Here is a 26,988-nt window from a genome sequence, read left to right on the forward strand (position 1 = left end):
CTGTTTCCAGCTAAAGTGATGGTGGTGGCTGGTTCCAGGGGTGGTGGGTGTAGAGAAACCAGCTCCAGCCTCTGCAGAAGTCTCCAGGCATCACTGGCAAGGGGGTTCATGAGAAACAGCCTGCATGGGGCAGAAAAGGCCTCCCTGGGTCTCACCTTTCCCACCTGTACAGCTGGACCAGCCTCAGAGGCTTCACTTGCACTCTGTAGGCTCTTTGAGATTTCATGGATTGATCTTAATTTTGTTGTAAACTCTTGAAATCACATGCAAATATTTTCGTAAAGATTATATACACATGCACACCATAAGAACTCAAGCAGGAAATGTGGACAGTTAAAAGCAAAACCTCCTTCCTTCCCCATCTTACAATGGATTTTTTCCTTCCCCGAAGGTTACCATGGTTACTGATCTGTTATGTGACTTTCCACCTTTTTTTTTAAACTACAAAAGGGAGCCTACATTATACACTACTCTGAACCGTGCTTTTCTCAGTGAACTGTGTGTTTTGGAAACACTTTGAGACGAGCACAGGTAGCTCTGTTTCATCCTTTTTGTTGATTATGTAGTGTTCCTTTGTAAGGATATACCATAGTTTACTTAACCAGTCCCCTGGTTGATGGATACTTATGTTTCAACTGCTTTATTGCTGCATTGCTATAGTCACTGTCCTGATACAGGCCTTTGCCACATGTAAGTAGACAAATTTGTAGAAATGGAATTCCTGGTTCTACAGATACATGGTTTTTCGGTTTTAACAAATACTTCCAGATTGCTCTCCAAAGAGTTTGGATGGGTTTATACTCCCACTAGGAAGTTAAATGCTATCTGTGTGAGTATATGTGGAGCGTGGGAATGTGCACATAGAATTACAGCTTTCTGGGGAGAAGGCTCAGTTTTTATCAGGTTCTCAAAGGGGTCTAGACTTCAAGAGTTGCTCAAAGCAGTTGTCCTTGACAGGCTGAGCGTACTGGAAGCTGAGAGGTCGTGGGATATGAAGTCCAGCTATGCTCCCCTGTCTTGGGTCCCTCACCTCGGTGCTGTGGCTCCTGGGGGGCTGGTGAGATTCAAAATCAGACTGTTGGAGCTAGGGAGAGGGGTTTTGGGTCATGGACAGTTTTGAGCTGGAAAAGCCCTTAGTGACCCCCAAGCCCAACAATGGGGTAACGGAGACTCAGAGTGGAGAGGGTCTCTCCTGTGGTTACACAGCAAGTTGGTGTGCCAGCGGAGACTAGAACCCAGGTTTCCTGCTGCTTGGTCCAGGCTGCCTTTCCGTCTGTCCTGCCGCCTTTAAGTTTCCCAAAGCAGAGTGAACCAGTTAGTAAGCACCCATTGTGTGCTGCACACATGAGTATGTTCAGTCCCAGGCTGTGGCTCCTGCTGGTAGGGGTCCCGCCTCCTTTCAGACTGGAATCGGACCTCCTGGGTTTAAATCCCAGCCCCACCAATTAATGCTTGTGTGTCCCTAACCTCTCTGACTCAGCTTCCTAATCTATAAAGTGGGGTCAACAATAGTGCCTATCTCAAAGGCTGTTAGGAGGAATACAGTAGGTGATACATGTACAGCACTTAGAACAGTGCCTGGCCCATAGAAGTTGCTCAATAAATGCGAAGTAATTGTCCTGGCATGATCGGTAGTGGCAGGGTGTAACAGAAGAATTCTCAGTGCCATTTTTGTGCAGGGCTCTAGCGGGACCAAACCTCCAAGAGGCACAGAGTGACCCCTGCTGGTCATAGGTTGTTTCCTCCTGTGCCTTAGACAGGAAACAGACTCGCCCTCTACACCCTCAATATATGACAGAGTTTTTGAAAAGCCTTGAGGTGCTGCTATCCAGATGCCCAGTTCTTGAAGGCCTGGATCCCAGAGTCCACCAATGGACTGGTAGGGCCCTAAGGACCACTTCTACATACTTGTGTGTTTTTCTGAGGTTAGCAGCTTCTAGTGAATTCTTAGAGGGACTCCTGAGTCAGAAAAGGCGATTCCTGGGCCTTTGGCACTCCTTGCTGGGATGACTAGGGGCATGTCCCACAAGGAAGCGCTCGGTGCTGTAGCAAAAACCCATCCTACTTTCCGACTTATTCTCAACCTTGGCTGTGCTAGGATTGCTGCCGGGATTTCAGGTGTACTCAGCTCCTGGTGCCCTCAGATACGCTGTGCACCTGGCCTCTGGGTGTGGAAATGGAAGAGTCTCAGCAGTTTTTATAGAGAAATTAGAAGAGCCAAACTTAAATGTCGGGTGCTTCCACTTGTGTAGAAACAGCTGGGTGGCTGGAGGTGCTATGTACATACGAGATGTGATCTAAAAATACGGTGAATGTTTTTAAAAAATTTATTACAGTAAAAGACACATTGCCATTAATCCCCCTCAAAATACTCCCCTTCACTTCAAACACACTTATCCCATCGTTCTTGCCCCTTTCTGAAGCGGTTCTGGAAGTCCTCTTTCGTGAGTGTCTTTAGTTGCACTGTCGTGGCTGCCTCGATGTCCTGAATTGATTCAAAACATTTTCCTTTCATGGTCATTTTGACTTTGGGGAAGAACCAGACGTCGCACGGTGCCAGATCCGGTGAATAAGGTGGATGAGGACACACCGTAATGCTTTTATTTGACAGAAATTGCCGTACCAGAAGTGGTGTGTGACATGGAGTGTTGTCATGATGGAGGATGAAGTAAAGACACTCACAAAAGAGGACTTCTAGAACTGCTTCAGAAAGTGGCAAGAATGATGGGATCAGTGTGTTTGAAGTGAGGGAGAGTATTTTGAGAGGGATTCATGGCAAAGTGTCTTTTACTGTAATACATTTTTAAAATTTAAACAGTCACTGTATTTTTTTATCACATCTCATATGTATTCTTGTGTGATCGAATACCCCTCATGAAAGAATCACAAGAAAGGGGTAAATAATAGTTGCCTTTAGGAGGGAGAAAGGGGACCTTAGGCATGAGGGAGACTTGCTTCTAATTGTCCACTTGCTAGTATTTGTGTTATTTTTTTCCCACCATTTGCAAGGATTACTTTTTTAAGACATTAGTTTTTAATAAAGCAATATGAATAAGCAAAAAAAAAGGGAAATCAGCTGGAACCCCACACCACAGAATCATTGTGGTAGCTAACCTTCCAGATTGCATATGTATGTGTGTGTGTTACAAGCAGATGCAGACAGAGTAGTTCTAGTAAAGCATGTACATCATATTTAACAGTACAATGGGCAGACATTACCCAAGATCCGTTTGGGTTTCTCAAAGTCACAAATAATTCTTCTTAGGTAATTAACTCTGAAAAGGATTTTACATTTTATTGGGATGCTTGTGTGTATTTGGGGTTGGTAGACAATCTGCTCTCTGTACTTAATATATAGGGAACGTATTCAAGTCCTTAAATGCTCGTCCTGTGGTCCCGTGATGGCCTGAGTCAGGGCATGATGAGTCCTGACAGGCTAGTTCGGGCTCGAGCTTCTCCATGTCCCCTGGGTATGGCTCAGCCCTATTTCCTCTCCCCTCTGCTTCTCCTACAGCTGCAGAAGCTCCTGCTCGCCACATCCTACCCAGCGTCAAACTCCGACCCCCAGAAGGAAGGGACTGCCTGGCGGCAGGCAGGCCTCAGGTCCAAAAGTCAGCGACCTTGTGTCAAGGTATTTCTTTCTACACATGCCCCCAAACCCACCCAGGCCCCCAGATGGCCTGTGGGGGGTACAACTTTCATCTCCTGTTAGGGGTATCAAATTCAACCAATTTCTAGTTCCCCTTCTTGCCCCTCACTTGGCCTTGTAGCTGGTATACTGGGCACTTCTTGAGACCCAGGCCAGTTTGGGGTTTTGGAAAGAGTCTTGGACGTTCTCACACATGTGTGTGTTCCAGGCACTGTGTTAGACGTGGAGTAAGAGCAGGGTCAAGGAAGATGTGGCCTGCTCTCAGGGGGGTTATTCGAGTGGGATGATAGCCTGAAACTTGAGATCTCGTGGTTGTAGAGACCACCATAAAGAGTGGGGATTCCTTTTGGGAGTGAAAAGTTCTGTCTTGAACACCCAGGAGCAAAGCCTTTCCTCCTTGGGCTCCATCATCTGAGATTCCAAGGAAAGGTTTCAGACGTGATTTCCCAGTGTCCCTGTTACTCAAAGCCTGCACTCAGCTCTTGCCTCTTGTCCTGTGACCTCGCACCTTTAAGGCAGTCAGACGGTGGCTCTGTGCAGGATCCTTTCCTCTGCCTGGGCTCCCCTGGGGGGTGAGGCCCTGTCCCCGTGTCCCCTCGCTATTTATCCTGGCTGACCTCCTAAAACAAAGGTCTGCCCCTTGTGTTCTGTTCCGTAATATCAATGGGGCAGCAGCTAAGCTCCTTGGTGAGCCAGCTCTTCGCCCTCTTGGAGGCTGGGAAACGCCCCAGGGATATGAGACACACCTGACTGACAGCTTATGCAGACCCCAGCAAAGGCGGGTACACTGGGAGGGAAGGCTCTGTGTGGTCCAGTGGGAGCAGATAAGACTGTAGAGAGCACTGGCTGGGGCCAGATTGCATAGGACCCTGGATACCTGGCCAAGGGGCCCCCCCTTTAACTAATGGGCACTGAGAAACTACTGAATTTCTCTTTTTTTAACAGCTGTATGGATAGTGCCACATACATACCATAAAAGGCACCTATTTTAAAAGTACAATTCAATGAGTTTTAGTAAATTTACAGTCGTGCAGCCGTGACCACAATCCAGTTTTAGAACATTTCCATCATCCCAGGAAGATCCCCAATGCCTCCATTTACAGTCAATCCCTGTTCCCACTCCTGCCCCAGGCAACCACTAATGTACTTCCTGCCGCGCTTACTGGAGAGCGTAGGGGAGAGGAATGGTCAGAGCAGGGCTTTGCCGTGAATCTAGAAGGGGTGAAATCCATGTTAGGCTGGTCATTCCTTCATTCCTCATCGCCTGAGTGCTGCCAGGTGCCAGGCTCTGTGCTGGAAGCTGGGGATATAATGGATGAAACCTGGCATTTCAATTACCCAGGTGAGACATGCCGGGCGTGGCCAGTGGCTGCAGGAGGGAGGAGCAATACGGGCCTCCCTCCTCACTCTGGTCTCTTTCCCCCTCTAGGTGGACAGCACCCAAGACAAGAAGGCTCCCGCAGTGCAGTCTCAAAGCCGGAGTTGTACAGAACTGCATAAGCACCTCACCTCGGTGCCGTCCTGCCTGCAGGCTAAAGCCCACTCCCCAGATAGGGGCCTGCAGCCACCAGCCCCCCTGAGTCCCCAGCTCCCTGCCAAGGAGGACGAGAAGCCGGGCGAGGACTGCCCGAGCTCCCAGCCAGCTCCAGCCTCTGCCCGGGACTCCCAAGCGCCGGGCAGGGCAGGCCCCAGCGCCCCAGTTGCACCGGCGGACATGCCGGCAGTGGTGCAGCTCATTCGCTACATGCACACCTACTGCCTCCCGCAGAGGAAGCTGCCCCCACAGGCCACAGAGCCAGCCCCTCAGCCCTGCAGCCATCCCTCCAAGCAGGTCAGACCCTGGGCCCGGTCCCAGCACCCTTCCAAAGCCTCCTGGGCTGAGTTCTCCATCCTGAGGGAACTTCTGGCGCAGGATGTCCTCTGTGATGTCAGCAAACCCTACCGCCTGGCCACGCCGGTCTATGCCTCCCTCACGCCCCGGCCCAAAGACGGCCAGGCCTCCCCTGGCCACCCATGCCCCGTGGAAGAGGTTAGGATAGCAGCTTCGCCCAAGAGCCCCGGGCCCAGACCCAGCCTGCGCCCACTGCGGCTGCAGGTGAAAGGGCATGTGCGCAGGTCAGCAAAGCTGCAGCAAGAGGAGGAAGAGGAAGACGAGGAGGAGGAGGAGGAAGAAAAAGAAGAGGAGGAGGAAGAATGGGGCCGCAAAAGGCCAGGCCGAGGCTTGCCATGGACCAAGCTGGGAAGGAAGCTGGAGAGCTCGGTGTGCCCCGTGCGGCGTTCCAGGAGACTGAACCCCGAGCTGGGTCCCTGGCTGACATTCAGCGATGAATCACTGGTCTCCACAGAGCCCCAAGGGTCTCTGGCCTCGCTGGGTCTGGCTCCCGAGGCCTATGACACAGAGGGGGAGCTGGGCAGCCCCACAGACGAGGACAGTGGCCAAGACCAGCAGCAACTCCGGGGACCCCAGATCCCGGCTCTGGAGAGTCCCTGTGAGAGTGGGTGTGGGGACACGGATGAAGACCCCAGCTGCCCGCGGCTCCCTTCCAGAGGTAGTTGGAGTCGGTGGTCTGCAAGAGAGGGTGCAGGGATGGAATGTGGCACACCCCATTGTGCTGGGAGCCAGGAGCCCTGCATTGGGCAAGTCCCTTCCCCTGTCTGGCTCTCAACTTCCCTTTCTGTACAATGGGCTAATTAGGTGGGTCTTCAGGAATCAGCCATGTATCTCTTGAGTTTTTCGTCATGCATGGGCCAGGTACCACTTAATGAACAAGGACCATGAGATGCCTGACTTGTTGGGGTTTTTCATTGGGGGAGACAGGCGATCAAGAAGTAAGCAAAAAAGGAAGATAATTACATATTGTGATAAGTGCTCTAAAGAAAATTTCCTGACAGATGATGTGACAGAAGGTATGTCTATAAATTCAGCTCCACAATAAAGGTGACTTTTAATTGGTAACAATCGTGGTGATAATAACTGGTAACAGTTATCTATTGTGTATTTACTGTGCCAGGCTCTTGACTAACATAGGTAATCTCCACTGACTCCTCACAGAAAGCCTGTATGGTAGCTTCTGTTATAATCTCCATTTTTAAGACACAGAAATGGAGACACACAGATACTTAGTGATCCCTTCAGCTACCGTGTTTCCCCGAAAATAAGACCTAGACAGATAATCAGCTCTCATGCGGCTTTTGGAGCAAAAATTAATATAAGACCGTCTTATTTTACTATAATATAAGATCGGGTCTTATATTAATTTTTGCTCCAAAAGATGCATTAGAGCTGATTGTCTGGCTAGGTCTTATTTTCGGGGAAACGGGGTAGTTAGTCCTGCATCCCTCTGTGTAAGAGCCTACAGCATCTGGCCTGGGGAGCCAGCTCTTCTCCACTGTGCTACACTGTGTGGCCAGAAGGGGTCGTCCTTGTATGGTCTGCTCTTCCTACAAAATCCAGTAGGCCCGCCACCCGTTAATGTTGCTGAGACCCAGCACATGAAGGTGGCTTTGAGTTGTTCTGCCCTTCCTTAAAAATGGCAGAGGCTTTTGGGTCACATGTTGGATATTGAGCTGTGCTTGGTACCAATGGAAGTTTGGGGTCTCCTCCAGAGGGAAACATTTGCTAGCGATACCATGTTGAGGAATTTTAATTTTTTTTCTTTTCTGCTTTTCAGACTCTCCCAGGTGCCTCATGCTGACCTTGTCGCAAAGGTAGATTTTTGGAAGTGTCTGGTTTATTATTTTATGATACCTTGTCCTGTTGGGGGTGTATGTCATGGGGCTGGGTGTTTCATCAGCCCCTGAGCCTGGCTCTGTCCCCATACCCGTGCCCTCATGGCCCTGTGGGGCCCTCAGGAGCTGAGCTCCCTTAGAAGGGAGTTTGTTTTTAGAAGTTTGTCTCTCCAGGCCCAGGGAAGGATGGGGAATCAGGCCTCAGGCTATATCATAGCTGTCCTCTCCAGGACCAGGGAAGGAATTCTTTTCTCCGTGGGGAGAAGCTGATGACACTGTGGCTTTGAGCAAGTCTGTTCCCTCTGGGCCGCAGGTGCCAGATCTGTAAAGTCAGGAGGCTGTCTGCTTGTCCTCTCCACTCTCCAATGATCTCTCTTGCAACTCCTAAAGTAGCTAGGCAGCTTTAAATTTCTCTAAAAGCCAGGACGAGGGAGTCCCCAGCAAGTTCTCCCTAGGCCTCACTTCCATGGACAGCAGAACTAGGGTCTGTCACGGTGTCCCCTTGCCCTCTTTAATATGCTCGGGGAGGTGGGGCCTGCTGCTGACGGGCCTCTTTCCTTTCTGTCCTCCCCACCCCCACCAGTGACCCTCCTTTTGGCAAGAAGAGCTTTGAGGAGACCTTGACGGTGGAGCTCTGTGGCACAGCAGGTGAGCCAGGGGCTAAGCTGTGGGGTGCCCTTGGAGGAACTGGCACAACCCCCAGCAGTGAGTCCCCCACACTGAGCAGCTCTCCAGGCAGTGAAGGGTACCGTTGTGTCCCCCCTGCCACTGCGTCGCAGGCTGCACTGGGTTTTGAGATACACAATGAGGGTGTTACCAGGAGGAGAGTCAGGGCCTGGCTCAGCTCTTCAGCTGCCAACAACTGGCATGTGAGCTAATGTCAGGGTCAGAAAAAAAAAGAGCCACGTGTCTTCCCCTGAAGGAGCCCACAGTCTTATGTGGGAGACAGACTCACACCCTAACCAGTACTATTCCGTTTACACTAGTTCCAAAGTGTGTGCAAGAGCTCTGGGAGCATAGAGGCGGGGGACAGAAGTGGGGCCTGGGTAGGTTTGCAGGGCACCCAGGGCAAGGAGCATTTGAACTCGGCTTGCAGGATGAGTAGGAATTGGAGAAGCAAAGAAAGGGAAGGGTATCCCTGCAGGTAGAATTGCCATGAACAAAGGCAGAGGAGTGGAAGTACAGGTGCACCCGAAGAGACTGGTCACCTGGCATTGTGACATGGCAGTACTGGGGGATCAGGAAAGAGCAGTCACAAAAGGCTGAGAGTGATGCCAGGCGGAGGGGTTTGATTTTGAGCCTGTAGGTTTCAGGAGCCCCAGAGAGGAAGCAATCCGTGGCATTTTAGCAAGTTCCCTGCGGTGCATGGGTAGGATGGAGGCCAAGGTCAGATGCAGGAGCACTAAGGACACTGGTGATCTAATCCAGGTCGGAGGTTTTCTGTGGTGCCTGTTGCCTCTCTGCCCTGGGAGACATCAGAGGCAGTTGGGAGGGCTTGCTGAATGACTGGATGGTGGAGCAGGGAGAGATATATCTTGGATAACCTGGAGACTTCAGCTACTATTGCCAGGCTACTGAAAGGAAGGCAAATGGATTTCATCACGTCAGCTCCACAGAATTGATGATGGGCCGTGTGAGGAGCCCAGGCCATGTCCAGGCTCAGCCAGCAGTACAGCGATCAGTTAGTGATGCCTGCCATCCATCGGGTTCGGGGCGTGGGGGCACACTTTTCCATCCCAAACCAGGGTTTCAGTGTCTCTTGGAGAAGAAGTGTTTGGTCTCCACCTTACATGTTTCTCCTCTTCCATGGGTAGGACTCACCCCACCCACCACACCTCCCTACAAGCCCCCAGAAGAGGACCCCTTCAAGCCGGACATTAAGCACAGCCCAGGCAAAGGCATAGCTTCCAGCCTCCCCACCCCAGAGGGCCACCAGCTCAGGGCTGCCACAGGGGCGGCCCACAAGCTGCCAAAGAAGCACCCGGAGCGGAGTGAGCTCTTGTCTCACCTGCGGCATGCCACAGCCCAGCCAGCTTCCCAGGCTGGTCAGAAGCGCCCTTTCTCCTGTTCCTTTGGAGACCATGACTACTGCCAGGTGCTGAAGCCAGAGGGCGCCCTGCAGCGGAAGGTGCTGAGGTCCTGGGAGCCATCTGGGGTCCACCTTGAGGCCTGGCCCCAGCGAGGTGCCCCACTGGCTGAGGCACAGGCCTCTGGCAGGGAGGAAAACAGAAGCTGGGATGCAGTCGCACTCCCCAAGGACAGCCTGCTGCTAAGAGACCATGAGATCCGTGCCAGCCTCACCAAGCACTTTGGGCTCCTGGAGACTGCCCTAGAGGATGAAGCCCGGGCCTCCTGCAAGAGCCCCGAGTATGACACTGTGTTTGAAGACAGCAGCAGCAGCAGCGGCGAGAGCAGTTTCCTCCTGGAAGAGGAAGAGGAGGATGACGACGAAGAGGACTCAGGGGTCAGCCCCCCTCGCTCTGACCACTGCCCCTACCAGAGCCCACCAAGCAAGGCCAGTCGGCAGCTCTGTTCCCGCAGCCGCTCCAGTTCTGGCTCCTCATCCTGCCGCTCCCGGTCACCAGCCACTCGAAGGACCTTCAGGTATGGGTGGGTGGCCTCACGAGAGAACTGAGACTACAGTTCCAGGGGGTGCCAGGGCAGGGAGGAGCCTTGAAACTGGGGCTGTGTTTCCCTGTGTGGTCCATGTCCTGTTAGAGGGCCTGAAGGTGGGCGTCTCCTTGGGCTTGAGGACTAGTCCTGCAAGGCGAGCATAGCCTGCTGAGTGACAGTCAGCCGCGGCCCAAATCTCCTGGTCTCGGGAAAGGAAGAACACCTACTTTCTGGCCATTCGTGGCCTATGTCTAAATGAACTTACCCCTTATTCATCTGTTTTCTGCTTTATATTTATAAAATAAGTAGGTCTTTGTGGAAGCATATATACCCATGCAGTGTAATGCCTATGGGACACTTACATGTAAAAGGAAGATTAGCATAATTCTAATGTGTGTTCTGAAGAATAGCTGGATTTAAAGCAGTGTTAAGGTTTACTTCCATTTCTCGGTGCTGCTGAGTTGCGCTGTGACTTTCCGCAGTCAGCCTCGGGCATTCCCCGCCACCCCCAGCTGTATCCACAGGGATATATCATAAGCCTGTTAACTCATCCCATCTTTGCTCACTGAACCTGACTGTAGAGAAAGCCGGTCCAAAAGTCCGCGGGGAGAAAGAATGGAGGTTTGGCATATTTTGGTGGAGACAGGTTGCTTCTTTCCCCGATCCCAGTAGGATCTGACTCTTCCTGGGGGAGGCCTGAGGTCGGTAGGTGCAGGTTCCAAACCCTCTGCCTGACATGCACCCAAGTGACCACCAGATGGTGCACTTGAGTCTAGAGCAGTGCAGCGGAGTCACCTGGAGGGCTTGTTACCACCCAGATGGCTGGGCTGCCTCCCCTTGCGCGTCTGATTCTGTAGGTCTGGGGTTGGGGGTGGAGAATTTGCATTTCTAACAAGTTCCCAGGTGATGATGACCAGTCACCAGAGTGCCATACTCTGAGAATCAGAATTCAGTAATAGATAGGTTTTCTTAGAAAAAGTCAGCTTTTTATTTACATATCTACACCAGCAGCCCTTAACTGTTTTAAAATCTGATTAAAGCAAAGACTCCTCTCCTCATTAAAATGTGCACAGACATCTGACTGGACATTCAATTTTAAAGGACTCCCCAGACACTAATGTTAAGAAGCCTTGAATTATCTGTTTCTCAAAATGAGTTCCCCAGCGATTTCTCTAAAAGCCCTTTTATATAAAAAGCCAGGATGACAAATTAGAGCCCCCTTTCTGGCTCCATTCTCCTTTCCCCAGGGGTCACTGTGGGCTAAATGACTAGGCATCTACATTAGGCAGTTTCTCTGCAGCGTCAGCTCAGAAGCTACTGAGGTTCTCTTCCTGTTTAAACACATCCCCCAAGGCCAGAGCTGGAGATTCCTGGCCTTCTTCACCCCCTGCCTGGTTCAGGGGTATTGGGGTAGGGCCTGTGTTCCTGGGCTTGCTAGCGAACATTTGGGAGCCTCTCTAGAAACCCCCACAGCTTCTCCTTCCCCTCTTCTCACTTTTGGACCAAGTTGGCTTTTCCTGCTCACTGGAGAAAGTTAGTTGGTTAACTCAGTTCCTGCTTAGATGCCTGGCAGAGCTTGGTGCCAGAGAAGTCTGGAAAACTAGTCATCAGTCATCTCCAGACCCACATGTCTCTACCTGTGCTTCTGCCACCAAACATTGGTCAACAGGAAGCATTTTGAGCTGGTTTAACAACACAAACCCCAAACCTCGCAGTACCTTCCAGTCACTCTCCACTCTTCAGGTGGGGAAACTGTCAGTTCCATTGCAAATGGATGATGAGACTATTATTGTAAAGCACCTTAAAGTTGGCGAGTCACATCTCCTTCTATTACCCTATTTGAGCTTCCCAGATGCACTTGAAGGGTGTATGTGCTTATCCCCATTTTATATATGAGGAAGCTGGGGCTCAAAAAGTTCAAGAGAAATGTATAGGAAGCAATTATCAAGCAGTTCCTGGGCTAGTATTTACGTGCAGTTTCTAATTTGATCCTCCTAAAAGGCTGAGGAGGTGGATATAATTGATCCTCCCTATTTTACAGATGAACTGAAGCTGAGAGGGCTTATGTAACTGGCCCAAGGTCACCCAACAGGGAGGTGGTAGGGCCAGGATTCAAGTGCAAGCTGTCTGACTGAATATCCTGCTCTTATCCTCTGTGCTGTGAACCCATGGATGCAGACAGGAGGTAGCAGAGCGAGGTCTCAGCCACGGCTCCCACACCGTGCTCCTTGTACTCCAGCAGCCTAGCTGTCTGGAGAGGAGGGCAGTGTGCAGACAGGCAGGAAGGCACAGGCATATGGCACCCAGGTGCCTTCTCGGGCTGTGCATTCAGCCTGAGTAGCCTGATAGCTGGACCGGACACGGGGCTGTGTGGCAGGCGTTGCTTCTGGGCCAGGCACTGTCCACTGGAGAGCAGTGGGTTCGATTCAGCAGATCTCCTTCTTCCTCTGGCTTCCCCACTTTCTAGCTCTCAGCAAATCCCATACTGACCCTGAGCCTCAGGGTTTTCATCTGGAAAATGGAAACATAAATCTTCAAAAATTTCTTTTCATCAGATCCAATATGACAATGAAGGGAAAGGGCCTTTCTATTATACCTCTAAAGGCATAGAAAAGCCAGGGTCAGAAGGGTTATGAACAGCAACGCGGTGGTTCCCAGCGGTCTAGTCCCAGAAGGTAGCAGAAGACATGTGTCAGAGCTCAGACCCCTCGATCAGCGCCGGGCTGTGACTGCCGAGGAGGAGCTGGGCCTCTGCAGGACGGGTCCTAACAGTTCTGCCCTTGTGAACAAGTTCTAGAGACAAGCCTCCCTTGCTTCCTGGAGCAGCTCCATCCCCCCGCCCCATGTGGTCTCTCCTGAGAGTGAGTACCTCTGCTTTGCTTGTTCACTGACAGATGTGAGAGCAGAGGGCCATGTTCAGACGGAACGCCAAGCGTCCGGCACGCAAGGAAGCGGCGGGAAAAGGCCATTGTAAGTGTGAACTGGGGCCCCGGAGCCCGGAGTGAATGGGAATGAGCAGGGACGTCAGGAAGGGCCACGCCTTCATAGAACTGAAGCTCTTTGAGGCTGGCTGTGGCCTGCAGAAGATAATTATATTTCTCTCATTTCAAACAGCACAAGGGCCACCAAAGGGCATCAAAGGTGGCACTGTGCGAAGTGTAGCCAAGGGACTGGCTGTGAGGCATACAGTTGGTGTTGATTTAGGGCCCAGTGTCAGGGGCTCCGTAGGGCCAAGAGGGCGGGCTGTGGTAGGCAGAGCAGAAGCTGGCCGACCAGGCCGCACACCATCCCCACCACCACCTTCTGTGTGACCTTGGGCAGGTGCCCCAGCTTCTCTGAGCCTCAGTTTATTCATCTGTACACAAGGGCGTTACACCTTATGCTTCCTGTGTGTCGCCAGCTTAATCAGGTTAAGGCGCCAAGAGGCCCTCCCTTGCTCCCCACTCACCTCCCTACCCCTCCCCGCGAGTTAGTCCATAGGACCAGGCCCTGTCTGGTAAATCTAGTACAAAGCACGCCACGGGGAAAAAGTCATTGGTAAGCTGTGGTGGTTCGGGGTGGAGCAGCCCCTCCTAGTCACTAGAAAGGAGGGAGGGAAAGTAAGACAGAGGCATAGAAAGACAGGCTCTCCTCTGCTTTAATCCCGTGTGCAGAGGTGGAGGCACACGTGAGGTGGGCCGAGCCCAGAGGTGCACAGCGGTCTGCAAGCAGGTGCCTAAGGCCACAGGCTGTGGATGGAGCACCTTGGAATCCATGTGTGACTATCCAGCAATTGTGAGGTGCCGAGCTCTGTCCTAGGCCCTGGACGGCCACAATGAGCAGGACAGACAAGGTCCCCATTCCCGTGGTTAGGGCAGAAGGGAGAGAAAACAGACTCATCCACAAGGAATAAACACTGTAATCACAGACTGGGAGATGCGCTATGAAATTAATCACGTCACAACTAAAACATCTGAAATAAACAGGTGTGTTTTGACTCTTGGGGAGGATGTACTTATATGGTTGTCGGGGTTGGGGGGTGGACATCTTTAAGGAGCTGGGACCTGAGGGGTTAAAAGAGCCAACAAAGTACAGAGATTTAGGAGAAAGTGGGGCAAAGGTAGGAAAGAGTGTCATCATGAATTCAAGGAGCTGCAGGGAGCCTGGGGGAGGGGATTTCTACTCTGAGCTTAACTGTGGCAGGTCCTGGTGTGGGCTGCACAGTCCCCATGACTGTTGACAGCAGAGCCCTGCTGAGGCCCCTGGGCCTGTGTTTCCTTTCCTCCCTGCCACCTGTGGTTCGAGAATAGAATGGCTCCAGAATCACTGCCTTAACCTGTTTCCAGAAAAAAACCTTTCCAAAGCTGTTGGTTTTGCCCACGAGAGCACAGGTGAAGTTTCTCCAGGTCAAAGTGACTTTAGCAATGTCAGGAGCTTTAACTGGATGAAGTCACAGATTGGAGAGGAGAGGAAGCGAGGTTTCACCTGGACTTCCCTTCTCCCCCTCTGCTGGGCTCTTCTGGGGGCCCGTAGTTGTGGTACCTGAGTGGCCTTGGTCACCTTGTCTACAAACTGCGCTGGCAAAGCCAGGGATAATGTTGGTTCCAGTAGCCCTATGTCCCCTGTCCCATTGCTTTCCTCCCAGCCCATTCTGACTCCCTCTATGACCTGGCTCCTTATGCTTTCCTGCTACCACCCTCGTTAACTTGCCTTTCCATCCCAACACTTTCCCCACTACCAAAAAAGGTCTTAGACTTAAACCAATATGGAAGCTACTGAGTCTGCAGTTATATTAACAGTGCTGAATCCCTCTCGTTTCTTCGTCCATTCTGCTCTTTTCCTTCAAGGAAGCAGTTGCTTCTTTAGGGGTCACTTCCCCATTCAATACTCAGCAGCTGCCCTTCTCCAGCAGGACAAGTCCCCTGAGATAGTGCCCATCCTGTCTTCTCTCTGACTGTAGTTCCAGCTGGTGTCACTCACTCAAGTCAGGTGTCACGGACTGGGGCAAGGACTCCATGGGAACCTGTCAGCAAAGGGGCCCCTGGAAGCCAGGCAATAACTGTGTCCCCCTTCTCGAGCAGGGCGAAGGCCGCATGGTGTATATTCGAAATCTCTCCAGCAACATGAGCTCCCGCGAGCTGAAGAAGCGCTTCGAAGTGTTTGGTGAGATCGTAGAGTGCCAGGTGTTGACAAGAAGTAAGAGGTGAGTGGAGTCAATCTACGGCAGAGTTGGGGAGGGCAGCGGTCCCAATCCAGGGCTGGCCACATAGAAGATGCCCAGGAAGACTTGTGGGACACATTGAATGACATCCACAGCCCAGACCTGGAGCACCATTATTCCCAATAGCTAAGAGGCAGAAACAACCCACCTGTCTATAGACAGATGAATGGATAACAAAAATACTATCTATGCATGTGATGAAATATTCAACCTTAAGAAGGAAGGAAATCCTGCAACATAACTACAAACATGGGTGAATCTTGAGGACATTATGCTAAGTGAAATAAGACACAAATAGACAAATACTATATAATTTCACTTACATGAAGTACCTCGAATAGTCAAATTCATAGAAACAGAAAGTTAGAACCGTGCTTACCAGGGACTGGGGAGAGGGGGAAAAGGGAGTTGCTTAATGGATATAGTTTAAGTTTTACAAGATGAAAAAGTTCTGGAGGTCTGTGGCACAACAAGGTGAATGTACTTAATACTATCAAACTATCCACTTAAAGACAGTAAAGATGATACATGCTATGGTTTGTGTTTTTACCACGGTTAAAGAGTCATTACACAAATGGAACAGTTTTCATTTCTGTCCGGTCTTCAGGATATCAAATACAGAGAACATGTAAAAAGAAAACCAGCAAGTTAATCTCTAAAGGGAAAGGTCAATTTGTTAAGATTTTAAAAGTACACACAAGTCTCACAAATACTATTAATATTAGCCTTAGATATTTAAAGAGTCAGAAGGGGTCCAACTTTGGCCTGGCTCAGAGATGTGTCAGGAAAGGAGACTCAGTTGAGTATTTATAAAGCACCCACTATTGGGAAGCCTCTCCCGAGCAGACTGTGAAACAATCTGCCCTTGAGTCTGCATACAGATGCATATAAGTATCAGTCAGTTTCTCTTGTTCATGGAACTGAAGGGTCTTGGGCAGAGGGTAAAACTGACTTTAGCCCTCCTGGCCTTGACATCCTTCTCAGGCAGGCTTCCCTCAGGCAGAGTGGCGGCCTCCAGCTCTAAGCTTATCTCCTCCCAAGAGGAGCAGGAGTCTGCCTTGTGGTTCCAACACAGACTTGGGGTGGGTTCTTTGGGATTCCACTTTGGGTGACAGGCTCATCCTTGAACAAGTCACTGTCGCCAGGAAGGGCCACAGTCACGTGACTTCCCCTGGTGCCCTGAGCCCACCTGAGCACACAGTGCTTTCAGGGGAAGGGGAGTGGATGCTGAGCAGCAGGCAGACGTAACATATCTATCATGAAGGATGAGATGGGTATGGAATACCAGCAATATTAGGGAAGGAGAGGCCGAGTCAGCAGCCAAGGAGCCGTGACAGAGGCTGGCTTTGAAGGATGAGGGCGTGGTAGGATGGGGGTGTAGGCACATCCAAGAAAATGAGAGTCACGAGGGAAATGGGAGTGAAGAGCATCGGCTTTCATGGAGGGAAGCCTGAGTCTGGATACGCTGCTCTGCCACTTGCCTTTGGGCCAAGTTTGAACTCCACAGAGCCTGTTTGCTCATCCCTGAGGTGGAGATGATGGCAGCTCCCACTCACAGAGTGATCTGAAGAGTGTGTGGGGCTCTGTGGTGGTGGTGGCCAGCACCTCTTATTGTTACACTGTAGAGGTCAGCCTAGCGATTGTCATCATCTGTACTTGGAGGGATGTCATGCGACATGATCCCTGAATCATTGTGGCTTTCTGCTGCTCACCTAGTAGTGGGTGGTCTGACCACGTCCACCAAGCTGGCCCAGTAACATGGTCCTCTTGTCCTGTCTTCCTAGAGGTGAGAAGTATGGCTTCATTACTTACCGGTGTTCTGAGCATGCCGCCCTCTCTCTGAGGAATGGTGCAACCCTGCGGAAACGCAACGAGCCCTCCTTCCAGCTGAGCTATGGAGGCCTCCAGCACTTCTGTTGGCCCAGATACACTGACTACGGTAAGTACACAAGGCCCTGCCACATTCCAGTAAGACCCAAAGCATGAGGGGCAGAGACCCCCTGTAATGAAACCCAGATCTAAAGCCCCATCTGGACACAGCCCTTTCACCCAAGTCCCAATGTGCTGATTGGTGTAACTTTGCAGCCACTTTGCCTGGAGGCTGCCATCTTGCTTTTCTTCTGGTCTCTGGTCTGTCTTGTCCTTTCCCAGGATTGGTACCAAAAAGAGAGATTCAGGCTCCCCGTGGTCTCTTGGAAGGTCCAACCTGTGGCCACAACCAGCAGGCAGAACCGTGACTACTGTTTCTCTGACCTCACAGGGCCAGCGGCTGCTCTGCCTCTTTGAGGGGCATTGCATGGTGGCCCCAACAGGCAGCGGTCCTTTAAGGGGCCATTGTGAAACAGTAATATCACCATGCCCTCGCTATTTGAGGACAAATTCGTTGAGGAAGGACAAAGAAATACAATTTAGGAGAAAATTATTTGTAGGGAAGCGTCCGATACAGCATCCGTCGTGCAGGGCTCAGTGTCACGAGACCTAGCAGGATTCTGGGTCAGGCAGTGTCCCACCTGGGACCCAGTTCCATATCTATATAGGGAGGTCATTATAAGATACTGGAGCTGGAAAGGAACTCTGGGATGTTTTAGTTCAGGGTCCCCCATCCTACAACTAGGGCAGCTGAGGCCCTGAGACATTGGTGACATGGCAGAGGGGTCACAGCAGAATGGCAGAGCCAATGTTCGCTGTCCAGTGCTCTGAGGCTTTGGGCCACATCCACTCCATGGGGTTGACCCTGCTGGCAGCTTTTCTGATTGTCTAGCCTTTCTAAGTTGCTGACTGCCTCCCCCGCTCACTGACTCCTCCACCCCCCCCCCCCCGCCCAGATTCCAATTCAGAAGAGGCCCTTCCTGCGTCAGTGAAAAACAAATATGAAGCCATGGATTTTGACAGCTTACTGAAGGAGGCCCAGAAGAGCCTGCATTGATAACAGCCTTAACCTTCGAGGAATACCTCAATACCTCAGACAAGGCCCTTTCAATATGTTTACGTTTTCAAAGAAAATAAGTATATGAGAAGGAGAGAGAGCGAGCGCGCGAGAGAACCCACGTGAGCGAGAGAGACTTGAAACTGCTGTCCTTTAAAAAAAAAAAATCAATGTTTACATTGAACAAAGCTGCTTCTGTCTGTGAGTTTCCATGGTGTTGACGTCCCACTGCCACATTAGTGTCCTCGCTTCCGACCGGTTGTCCTGGGTACATCTTCAAGTGCTGGTTCAGTCACCCATCTCCCCTTCCTTCCCGACCGACTTCCTCTCGTAGACGTGGAGCCGTGTTCACCATAACATTTCTTGTCTGTAGTGTGTAATGATGAAATTGTTACTTGTGAATAGAATCAGGATTATAAACTCATTTTTAATTGAAGAAAAAAAAAAGTATATCCTTAAAATAATGTATTTATGGCTCAGATGTACTGTGCCTGGGGTTATTGTATTGCTTCCTTGATTTTTTAACTATGCACTGTCGTGAGGTGTTTGCCACTGAGCTGCTCTGCTCCCTTTGCCAGAATGCCCCAGAGGTGCTGGGTGGCTGGTAGGTTGGTGCCCAGGGAAGTGCGGCCTGTAGCCACAACGAGGAGCAGTGGAAAGATGTTTCTGGGTCTTTTCTGCCAAGCCCTGCCCTATCTCTCATTGCGCGAGTTTCGGTCCAGTTACAGTCGGAGCTCTCATCTGGTGCCCAGCTGACACTTAGAGTTTCTGCCTGGCCCTGTGTCCTTCCAAGAGGCCAAGATCTTTGCAGACCTTATGAGGAAAGCGGGGCAAGCTGCATTTTTCCTGTTTCTCCAAGTGAGGCAGACAGTGCCCCTAGAGGCAAAATGACTTGCCCGATGTCCCACAGCCAGACTAGGCCTCCTGATTCCTGGTCCCATATGCTTGCAGTAGCTGGGGTAAAGATGTGAAGTGTTGGGGGCTTCTCCCTAAAGGTGAGTTCAGCGTTGTTGGGCAGCAGGCTAGAAGCTTTCAGGCTCACTGTGGGAGTCAAGGCAACAGCTGCTGACTGCCAGCATTAGGTGAGTTCAAGCTCTGGTGTGTGTTTTGATCCAGGGGGTCCTGTGGTTTGCCTACCCTTGTGTACATGCCATCAGAGCTTCAGTGACACACCTGGATTGGCCAGTCACCAACCCATATTACTCCCTTCAGCTGTCTTTCCCTTTCCTCGTCTGTAAAGTTTTTTGGTGGCATGGGGAAGGGGGAGCAGGAAGAGGGTGTGAGGGTTGGGGACAGATAAGACAATCTCCAAGCTCCTTTTCAACTTTGAAATCATTCTAATTGGGTTTTACTTTAAAATTTGTGTTCTTGAGTGATGACAAAGCCTTGTCCAGCTTGGATGTTCTGCAGGTGCCTTGGGGGCCATTCATGAGGGAAAATACGGCCAGGCACGGTGTGACGCGATCACGTTGCCTCTGCTTCAGACAGAGCAGCTCCAACTTGATCTCTTTCAGATATCAGGGTTCCTTGGGAAAATTGCATATTTAAGAAGAAAAGATAAAAAATCCTGCTGCTTTAAAAAAGTGTGAAATTGACTTATGAAACTAAACAAGCTAATGTAATCTATTGCTAATGGCAGGCCTAGTCCCTTAAGAATTACTAGCTAATATATATATATTTTTTTAAGATTTTCAAATACCTCAATAGGTAAACTGAGCTGCTGAGCTTGTCCTGGGTGGTACACAGAAGGCTGGAGGAGACAGGCTTTAGAAGGAATAGGGAATTTGCGCTCCTGTGTGTCCAAGTCACTTGATCTCTTTGGGTCCCAAGTTCGTTTTCTGTGAAATGGACTGAGGGAGAGAATTAGGCAAGTTCATCTCCAAAGTTCCTGCCAGCTCTAACAAACAGTTTTAGCTTCTGCTAAGGCAGTGTCTAGCTCAAGATGGCAGATACAATCAGCACGTGTGTCAGTACAGCCACATCTTTGGCCAGTGCAGACATAATTAATTGATCACAGCACTCATGGTCTTTGAGCCTGGTCATGCTATTAGAGTCCTCGTTACAGTGCTCTGCGCAGACGTTACTAATAAGTTAGAGTTTAACCTATTTGATATCCTGGTCTAATCTTCGAAAGGTTTCCATCACACAACAACAATATGGTGGCTGCGTTTCATGCTGGCCCATTCCTGTCATGTCCTGATCTATAAGAGAGAATTCCCCTAAAGCCACTCCTTGGCACAGAACTCCCAATATTACTGTGACAATCCCATTTGGGGAGTGGAGGGGGGTGACACAGCAGGCATGCACATGTTTGAGAAGGCAGGATTTATAAGATGGACCAAAAAAAGGGGCCTTTGCACAGCATAGACCTGACCATTTTAAATTCCTTTTATAGCTATTCACTGCCTAGCACACAGTAGGCACACAGTACATGGTTATGGAATGGAATGGAATTTAAATCTGTCTGCTGCCTCCCCTGAGTCTTCATTTGCACCAGGAGTAACTTACATAGATTTCACCCTGTGGAAGCCGGTAGGAAAGAACTCTAGATTTGGAGTTGGATTAGATCATTTCTAAGCCCCCCCCTATTGGCTTCTTCCTCAACTGTACTAGGCCAGAGGTTCTATCATGGATGGGTGATTCTTAAGGGTCAAGAAATGCAGGCTTTTAGTGAAGGACAAGTCTCTCCCGAGTCAGCCGAAGCTTTCCTTTCACTTCAGATAAATACAGGGCTCTTGAATGACTTAAACGTGGCCCTTGAGCGGAGCAGAGACCTGAGCATGGCAGTGGGACTTGGTATGCCCAAGGTCTGAGCTGGGGGCCGCTGATGGGAGAGGATACCTGTCAAGGACATCAAGCAGTTTCTGCGCACCATCCCGCACATACAAAGCTACAGGGTCTAAAGTTAACTGACCCTGCAGACCACCTCTCTCCAGAAGACTCATTCGGTGCTGTGTATTACTTACCAAGGAGACTCCAGGGTCTCTCCAGGAAAACTAGTCAACCTTGGTCTCTTTCCCACCAACTTAAGCAGTAACCCAGAGGGAGCAGCTGCTATTGGCAACCATCTCGTTGTAGCTTTGTCCTAGTATGTGCTCTCGATGACGTTTACATGTGATTGCCATAAAGCTTACTGTAGACTGTGTTGGTAGCTGCCCACGCAGGGCAGGTTGTACTGTCCTTCTCTGTGCCGTGCTGGTGTTTTCCAAAAATATCCGATGCAACCGCTAAGTGGAATTCTTCCATCTCCTTCCTCAGTCAGTACAAGGCTGAATCAGAATCCTCACTCTCGGGGGCTCTGGTTACTGAAGGAAAATGCATCAAAGAAGTAAAGAATATGAATGGATGGAGTGTAGCTAAGGCCCCACCCCTCACCCCTTCATACCTTGCCCCCCAGCCAGAAAACTCCTTGGAGTCAAAAAGCACCCGTCAGCGGTCTGCATCTCCCATGGCATCTGACAGTGTCGCATGTGGGATGTGCTCAGGAGAGAGGCGAGGCTTCAGGGGCGGGAGGAGGAAGGGAGGAATGCTCTGAGCTCAAAGACTCGGTACCCAAATCTTGATGTGGGAAGAGATGCTGCAATAAGAAGTCTTGCATCACCTAAAGCCTATGCTTAGTGGTGTCTGAGAGCTATGTCTTCTAGGTATATGCAATATGCATGCCCAGGCCACTGTGCAGGTAAGGGAGTGCAGTGGGCACAGAAGGCATTGACAGTGAGGTCCTTCTGCATGAACAGATCCGAACCCCATCCCAGGCCTTGGGTTCAGTTGAAATCACAGCTGAACCTACAGCTTGAGAGAGAGGTCCTCCCAACTGTGAAGCAGAAGCCACCTTGGAGGATTTGATGATCTGGCTCACTAGACGTCAAAACTGCAGTAATTGTTTTAGCATCTGAGATGCAGCAGTTGCCCTTGGATACGACCAAGGAGGGAAATTGGATGTACAGTGGCAACTAAAATGGACCTAATCGTTTCATTGGTCAAAGAAGAGGGACCCGCTCACCCCTTCCCACTGGGGCAGAAGGAAACCAGTTAGTATTTATGTGCAATATGTTTAAGATGGTCTCCAGGGCTGTTTGCCAAGTCCGGAGGTACAGGGTAAATGGAGGGAGAGCTTGGGAGCTGGGAAACCCACATGCACAGAGATGCCCTTGACCCAGAACATGGGGGTGGAGAGGGAGAGCCCTTGGGAGCTTGCTGCACAATGTCCAGGAAGTAGGCAGAGGCTGAGTTTGCATTGAACCAATAAAAGCACTTTGAGAAAACCACAACACTTCAGCCTGGCTCCATGTGTCTACACTGGCAAATATGGGTCTCCTTTGGCTGTGTGAGGTACTCTCCTAGGAATTGGGACAAGGCATCGGGAAGGGGGATGCTGTGAGGGAGGAGAGAGCAGAGATACCTTCCGAGACAGCAGCAGGAGAGTCAATCTTAGGGAAGTCCTAGAAATAGGGACCAGGGAGTTTAGATCTTAGTACTTATTTCTGTAAAAAAACAAAACAAAAACACCACCCTGCTAATTGAAATGGATTTGCAGAACAAGTCCTTTAACGAGAAGCCATCTCAGAGTGAGAAATCTGATGTTTCTTCCTTGCTATGTGATCTTGGGCCTCTGTTTCCTCATCTGGCAGATGAGAATATTGGATGGGATGAACACTCAAGTCCCTTTCACCTCTGATAGGCTCAGATTCCCTTCTCTGGCTGTGTCCAGCTCACGTTCAGGGTGAAGATCTCTGCAAGGTAACCAACAGGCAGCAGATTCAAACCCACATTGGTCCTGGCTGAGCTACCTGACAGGAGGAGGCCAGCTTCCCAGGACAGATCTAAGCCATAGTTTCTAGTGGGGATGGTGAGCATTTCAACCCAGCTTGGCTAACTGGCAATGTTGAATCTCATGTTAGCCATGTCATCGTCCCCACCAAATAGTTTTCAATCCGAATATTGTGACCACTTGGCTGTTCCGCTCTTGCTCTCAGTCACTAATACTAGCAATACACTGGTTTTTTGTTTTTTCAAGGTAGCTTAACTTAGGCACTTTTCACACGTCTTTCGAATGATTGTAAAACACGGGGCAACAGGAGGCCTCAATCACACTGCACATATTTAGGGCAGCTTTTGGTTTTTGTTTCTTTAATGGTATAGCAGCGGTGACTGAAGCTTCACGGTTTGAGGGGGGCAGATTATCAGATGTTCCATTTCATCAGAATGTCTTGCACATCCAGAAGCAGTGCAGAAATCCAACTGCCTGAGTTGGGGGCTTGGAAAACACAGTAGGTAGTCAGTCCCTGGGCCATGCAATAGCACCTCGAAGAGGTGTTTATGTTGCTAGAGCCCCCTCTGCTGTATTTTTTGTCAGGATCCTTCAAGAGAGCTTTGCTGGCCTTGCTCTGGGTGACTTTTGAAGGGATTGGTTCGCTTCCACCTCAGCACTTTGCCTTATCAACGTCTAGTGGCCATCTAGTGGCCAAAGACTGTGTCCACCAGCCACCCAGATGGAAGGCAAATAAATCCTTTCAGCCACCTGGCTGTCCAACACCCACTTTGGGAATGAAATGTAATGTCATGAGCGAACTGTCTCTGTGTTTAGAGCCCAGTGTAACACCAGTCGGAAGACTCCAGAAGCAACCACTTAGACGCATGGTGACTTGAGAAGTACACTAGCTCTCCTGTGGGCAGAGGAAATAAAAGTGGACCTTGTGTCCAGGTGCCCGAGAGGGGTTTACTGTACTTGCAATACCGGCAGCCCAGCTGCTCACCTTGTTAAGTGAACCTCTGCAAGGTGGCCCGTACTGTACCATCGGGACAAGCAGAGAAGGTTGGGTGTCAGGATTCTGAGTGGGGGCTGGCCATGGCCTTTGATAGGGTCCACTGAATAGCCAAACAGGTTATTTTTTGTTGTTGTTTGTTTGTTTTTGTTTCTATATTTTGTATTTAAAAATCTTAAGTGTTTTTGTGTTAGGAATAAAAAGTCATAACCTATTCCCAACTTTGTTTCTTGAGGGATATTCTGATTCCACTGGAAACGGGTTGGAAATCTCAAAGGGTGTGTGGTCAGGGTGGTCAGTGAAACAGGGAAGTGGACCACCTGGATTTCCAGATGGTTTCTCGGGAAAACACGACCATCCAGAAGTCCAGCTTGGTGCAATCTGCTCCAGAAATTCACACCCACCCCCTTCACCTCCTTGTGCCACGATATTAGCATTGGCTTTGAGCATCTGCTTCTTCCAGAGGTAGCTGCTTCGGTAATGTTGAAACCAACACACGATCTCTCTCTCCCCAACTCCAGGTTTCTAAAGAGACGGTGTCTGTAGCTAGCCTTAATGGACTGGGCAAGGTGGTCCCTACGGTCCCTTCCAGCATTTCCAAATCTTGGACTCAAATCTTTTTCTCTTGGTGTGACTATGCAGCCTAGAGAATTCTGAGCAATAGGAAGCCAGGGCTTTCCCCGGCTCTGTGACAGGGTCAAACCAGGGAATGGCTAACCTTGTGAGGTTTGGGCATCCCCAGGGGTACTACCGTAGGGGGCATTATTTATTAGGAAGCTCAACAAGGTAACTACAGCCTGGGGTACGTGAGTGCAAGGCTGTGCGTGTGTGTGTGTGCATGCGCCTGTATGCCTGTCTGTGTTTGTGTGTATGTGTGGAATTACATTGATGCATTTCTTGAGAAAGGTGCAAGAATTTCACCTACACAGAGGGACACATTTGCTTTGTTATTTATAATAGAAAGCTAAATTTAATTTTTTAAAGGACACTGCTAATGATTGGGAATCGAGTTTTTAGTTTTGCTATTTTTTTTAATTGGTAGAGGATTTTTATATATTTTTTCCATTTTGTTGGGTTGTGTCCTTATTTATATAAATAACTTTATCCGTAAGAGGCAAAGAAGAAATCTTTGCTTTTAATTATTGTGGTTGTCATCGTTCCTATTTTATTTCTGGTGTGATTTATCTGTCTTACCTTCTAAATGAGAAAATGTTTTCCTGTATTTGTACATTGTCAGATTCTATAGTTTCATAGATAATTTAACCAAATTGCTCTATGTATTACTATTCTGTGAGCATAAAGTTCTATTTTAATGTCTGTAAATACTTCAGAACTGGCTTCTTTTCTCAGACTCCCACTGTGGAGCTATTGTTTACATCACAAAAACTGTAGAATCTCTATGCTCATGTACTGTAAATAGTGAAGTGATCTGCTTATAAATAAACTTAACAAATACACTCTGGAGATTAAAAAGGAAATACCACCCACAGCCCTGCCCAGATGTGTCTTTCTTTATTGGTTCTGCGTGCTCATTGAGGGACCTCCTGCCCGCTAACTGGGAAAAGGATTCTGGTTTCAGTGGCACCCTCTCGGAAAAAACCCTGGTGAAGGTCTGTCCCCCACCCCTCCAGAATTTTCTGAGCTCCCTTTTTCTTCCTTCACCACACTTTTCGTGGATCATAATGAATCATTCAGACTTACCTCACATGACCGCTATCCCATTACTGGTATTTGCCATGACTTTTATAAAGCTTACCACTTTCTGAACAAGGGCTCTCTTGTTTTGGTGTATCTACTTGTTCACACAAGCACACTGCATCAATGTGCTGAAAGAGATGGTTTCAGGCAAAAACACCAATTCACAACTCGAAGGCAACTTCTGGTCAGAGGATGTGAAGAACAGATTTGAATATGTGCACATATTTGGGTGAGCTAGGAATTTTTCCCTTGCTCCACTTACTCTCAGCGACAGCAGTGACCAAGTGGCATTTACCAAGACTCAAGTCTTGGATGTGTGTGCGTTTCCTCAGTTTCAAAACACTCCCGGGGTTGGCCTTTCTTCTGCCCTGAAGTTGCTTTAATGTCAGTATTTTTAACTGCAGTCTGAACGCAAGATATCCATCTGAATGCTCCCCGAGTGCTGAAGAGCTGGTGAAGAAAACCATACAAACAAGAGGTACAATAAGCCATTCCATTTCATTATGTGCAAACTATTCTCAAATTGTTTGTTACCTACAGAAACTAACTTCTCGTTATTCGGGTAATATTTTTTTTTCAATCTGGAAATTGAATTCCTTTGGTTGGAAGGGAATACATCATGATTCTTCCCTTTAAAACGAATGGGGGTGTTTGCCCATAGTGGCAGGGTTCTCTGGCGTGAATTGGAGTTCTTCGAGAGGTTATCTGTGTGATTGATTTGCTCAGTCTCTGTCACCGCCTTACTACATGGTGAACTCTGTTAGAGTACGGCTGCTTCTCCATCCGTTGCAGGGGGGTGCCCAGGAATTAATGGAATCAGGAATTATGGAATGGACAAGACAGGCTCCTATCTGTCGCCTGATGACTACACAGCTAGGGAGGTAACCGAGCCCCAAAGTCACAGAAATAATCCCTTCAAAAATGCATTCAGTGGTGCAAAGGGATAGAATGGGAGATTCAGAGCCTCAAGACCTGCATTTGAGACCCAGCTCTGCCACTTCTGTATTGTGCAAACTGGTACAATCCACCTCTTTGGCCTCTCGTGTCCCCAACTATGAAACAAGATGATTTGCTTTAGGTTAACTCAAAGGTCCTAAATAAAATTCATTCTCAGAAGCAGTATGGTGCAGGGAAAATGGTTACAAGCCTGGAGTCTGGTGTCAGGCTGCTCGGCTTTGTGTCCCGACTCCACCGCTTATCAGCTGGGTGTCCTTGGACAGGTTTCTTAACCTCTCTGAGTCTCTTCCTCATCATGCGATAAATGGGACTAGTAATAGTTTCTACCCTATAGGGTTGTTGTGAGGATGAAATCAGATAGGCACACAGTACCTAGGACATCAAAGGCACTTATTAGGTGCAATCCTCATCATGCATGGTCTCATTTGGTGCTAACCATAGCCTTGTGAGA

At 49.5% G+C, this 26,988-nt stretch overlaps 1 protein-coding gene across 1 annotated transcript in view; it reads left to right on the forward strand.

Moving 5' to 3' along the window:
- The window catches only part of PPARGC1B (PPARG coactivator 1 beta), a 97,719-nt gene extending 75,333 nt beyond the window's left edge, over positions 1-22,386 (forward strand). Inside the window, exons 4-12 of the mRNA XM_081034832.1 lie at positions 3,515-3,631; positions 5,079-6,198; positions 7,321-7,357; positions 7,962-8,026; positions 9,193-9,982; positions 12,886-12,961; positions 15,052-15,173; positions 16,976-17,130; positions 18,017-22,386. Of these exons, the coding sequence (XP_080890958.1) occupies positions 3,515-3,631; positions 5,079-6,198; positions 7,321-7,357; positions 7,962-8,026; positions 9,193-9,982; positions 12,886-12,961; positions 15,052-15,173; positions 16,976-17,130; positions 18,017-18,117 (2,583 nt within the window). The 3' untranslated portion in view covers positions 18,118-22,386. The remainder of the gene's footprint in view (positions 1-3,514; positions 3,632-5,078; positions 6,199-7,320; positions 7,358-7,961; positions 8,027-9,192; positions 9,983-12,885; positions 12,962-15,051; positions 15,174-16,975; positions 17,131-18,016) is intronic.
- Positions 22,387-26,988: the final 4,602 nt, after the last annotated feature.

Source organism: Rhinolophus hipposideros (assembly GCF_964194185.1).
Source record: "Rhinolophus hipposideros genome assembly, chromosome: 23".
Classification (NCBI taxonomy): domain Eukaryota; kingdom Metazoa; phylum Chordata; class Mammalia; order Chiroptera; family Rhinolophidae; genus Rhinolophus; species Rhinolophus hipposideros.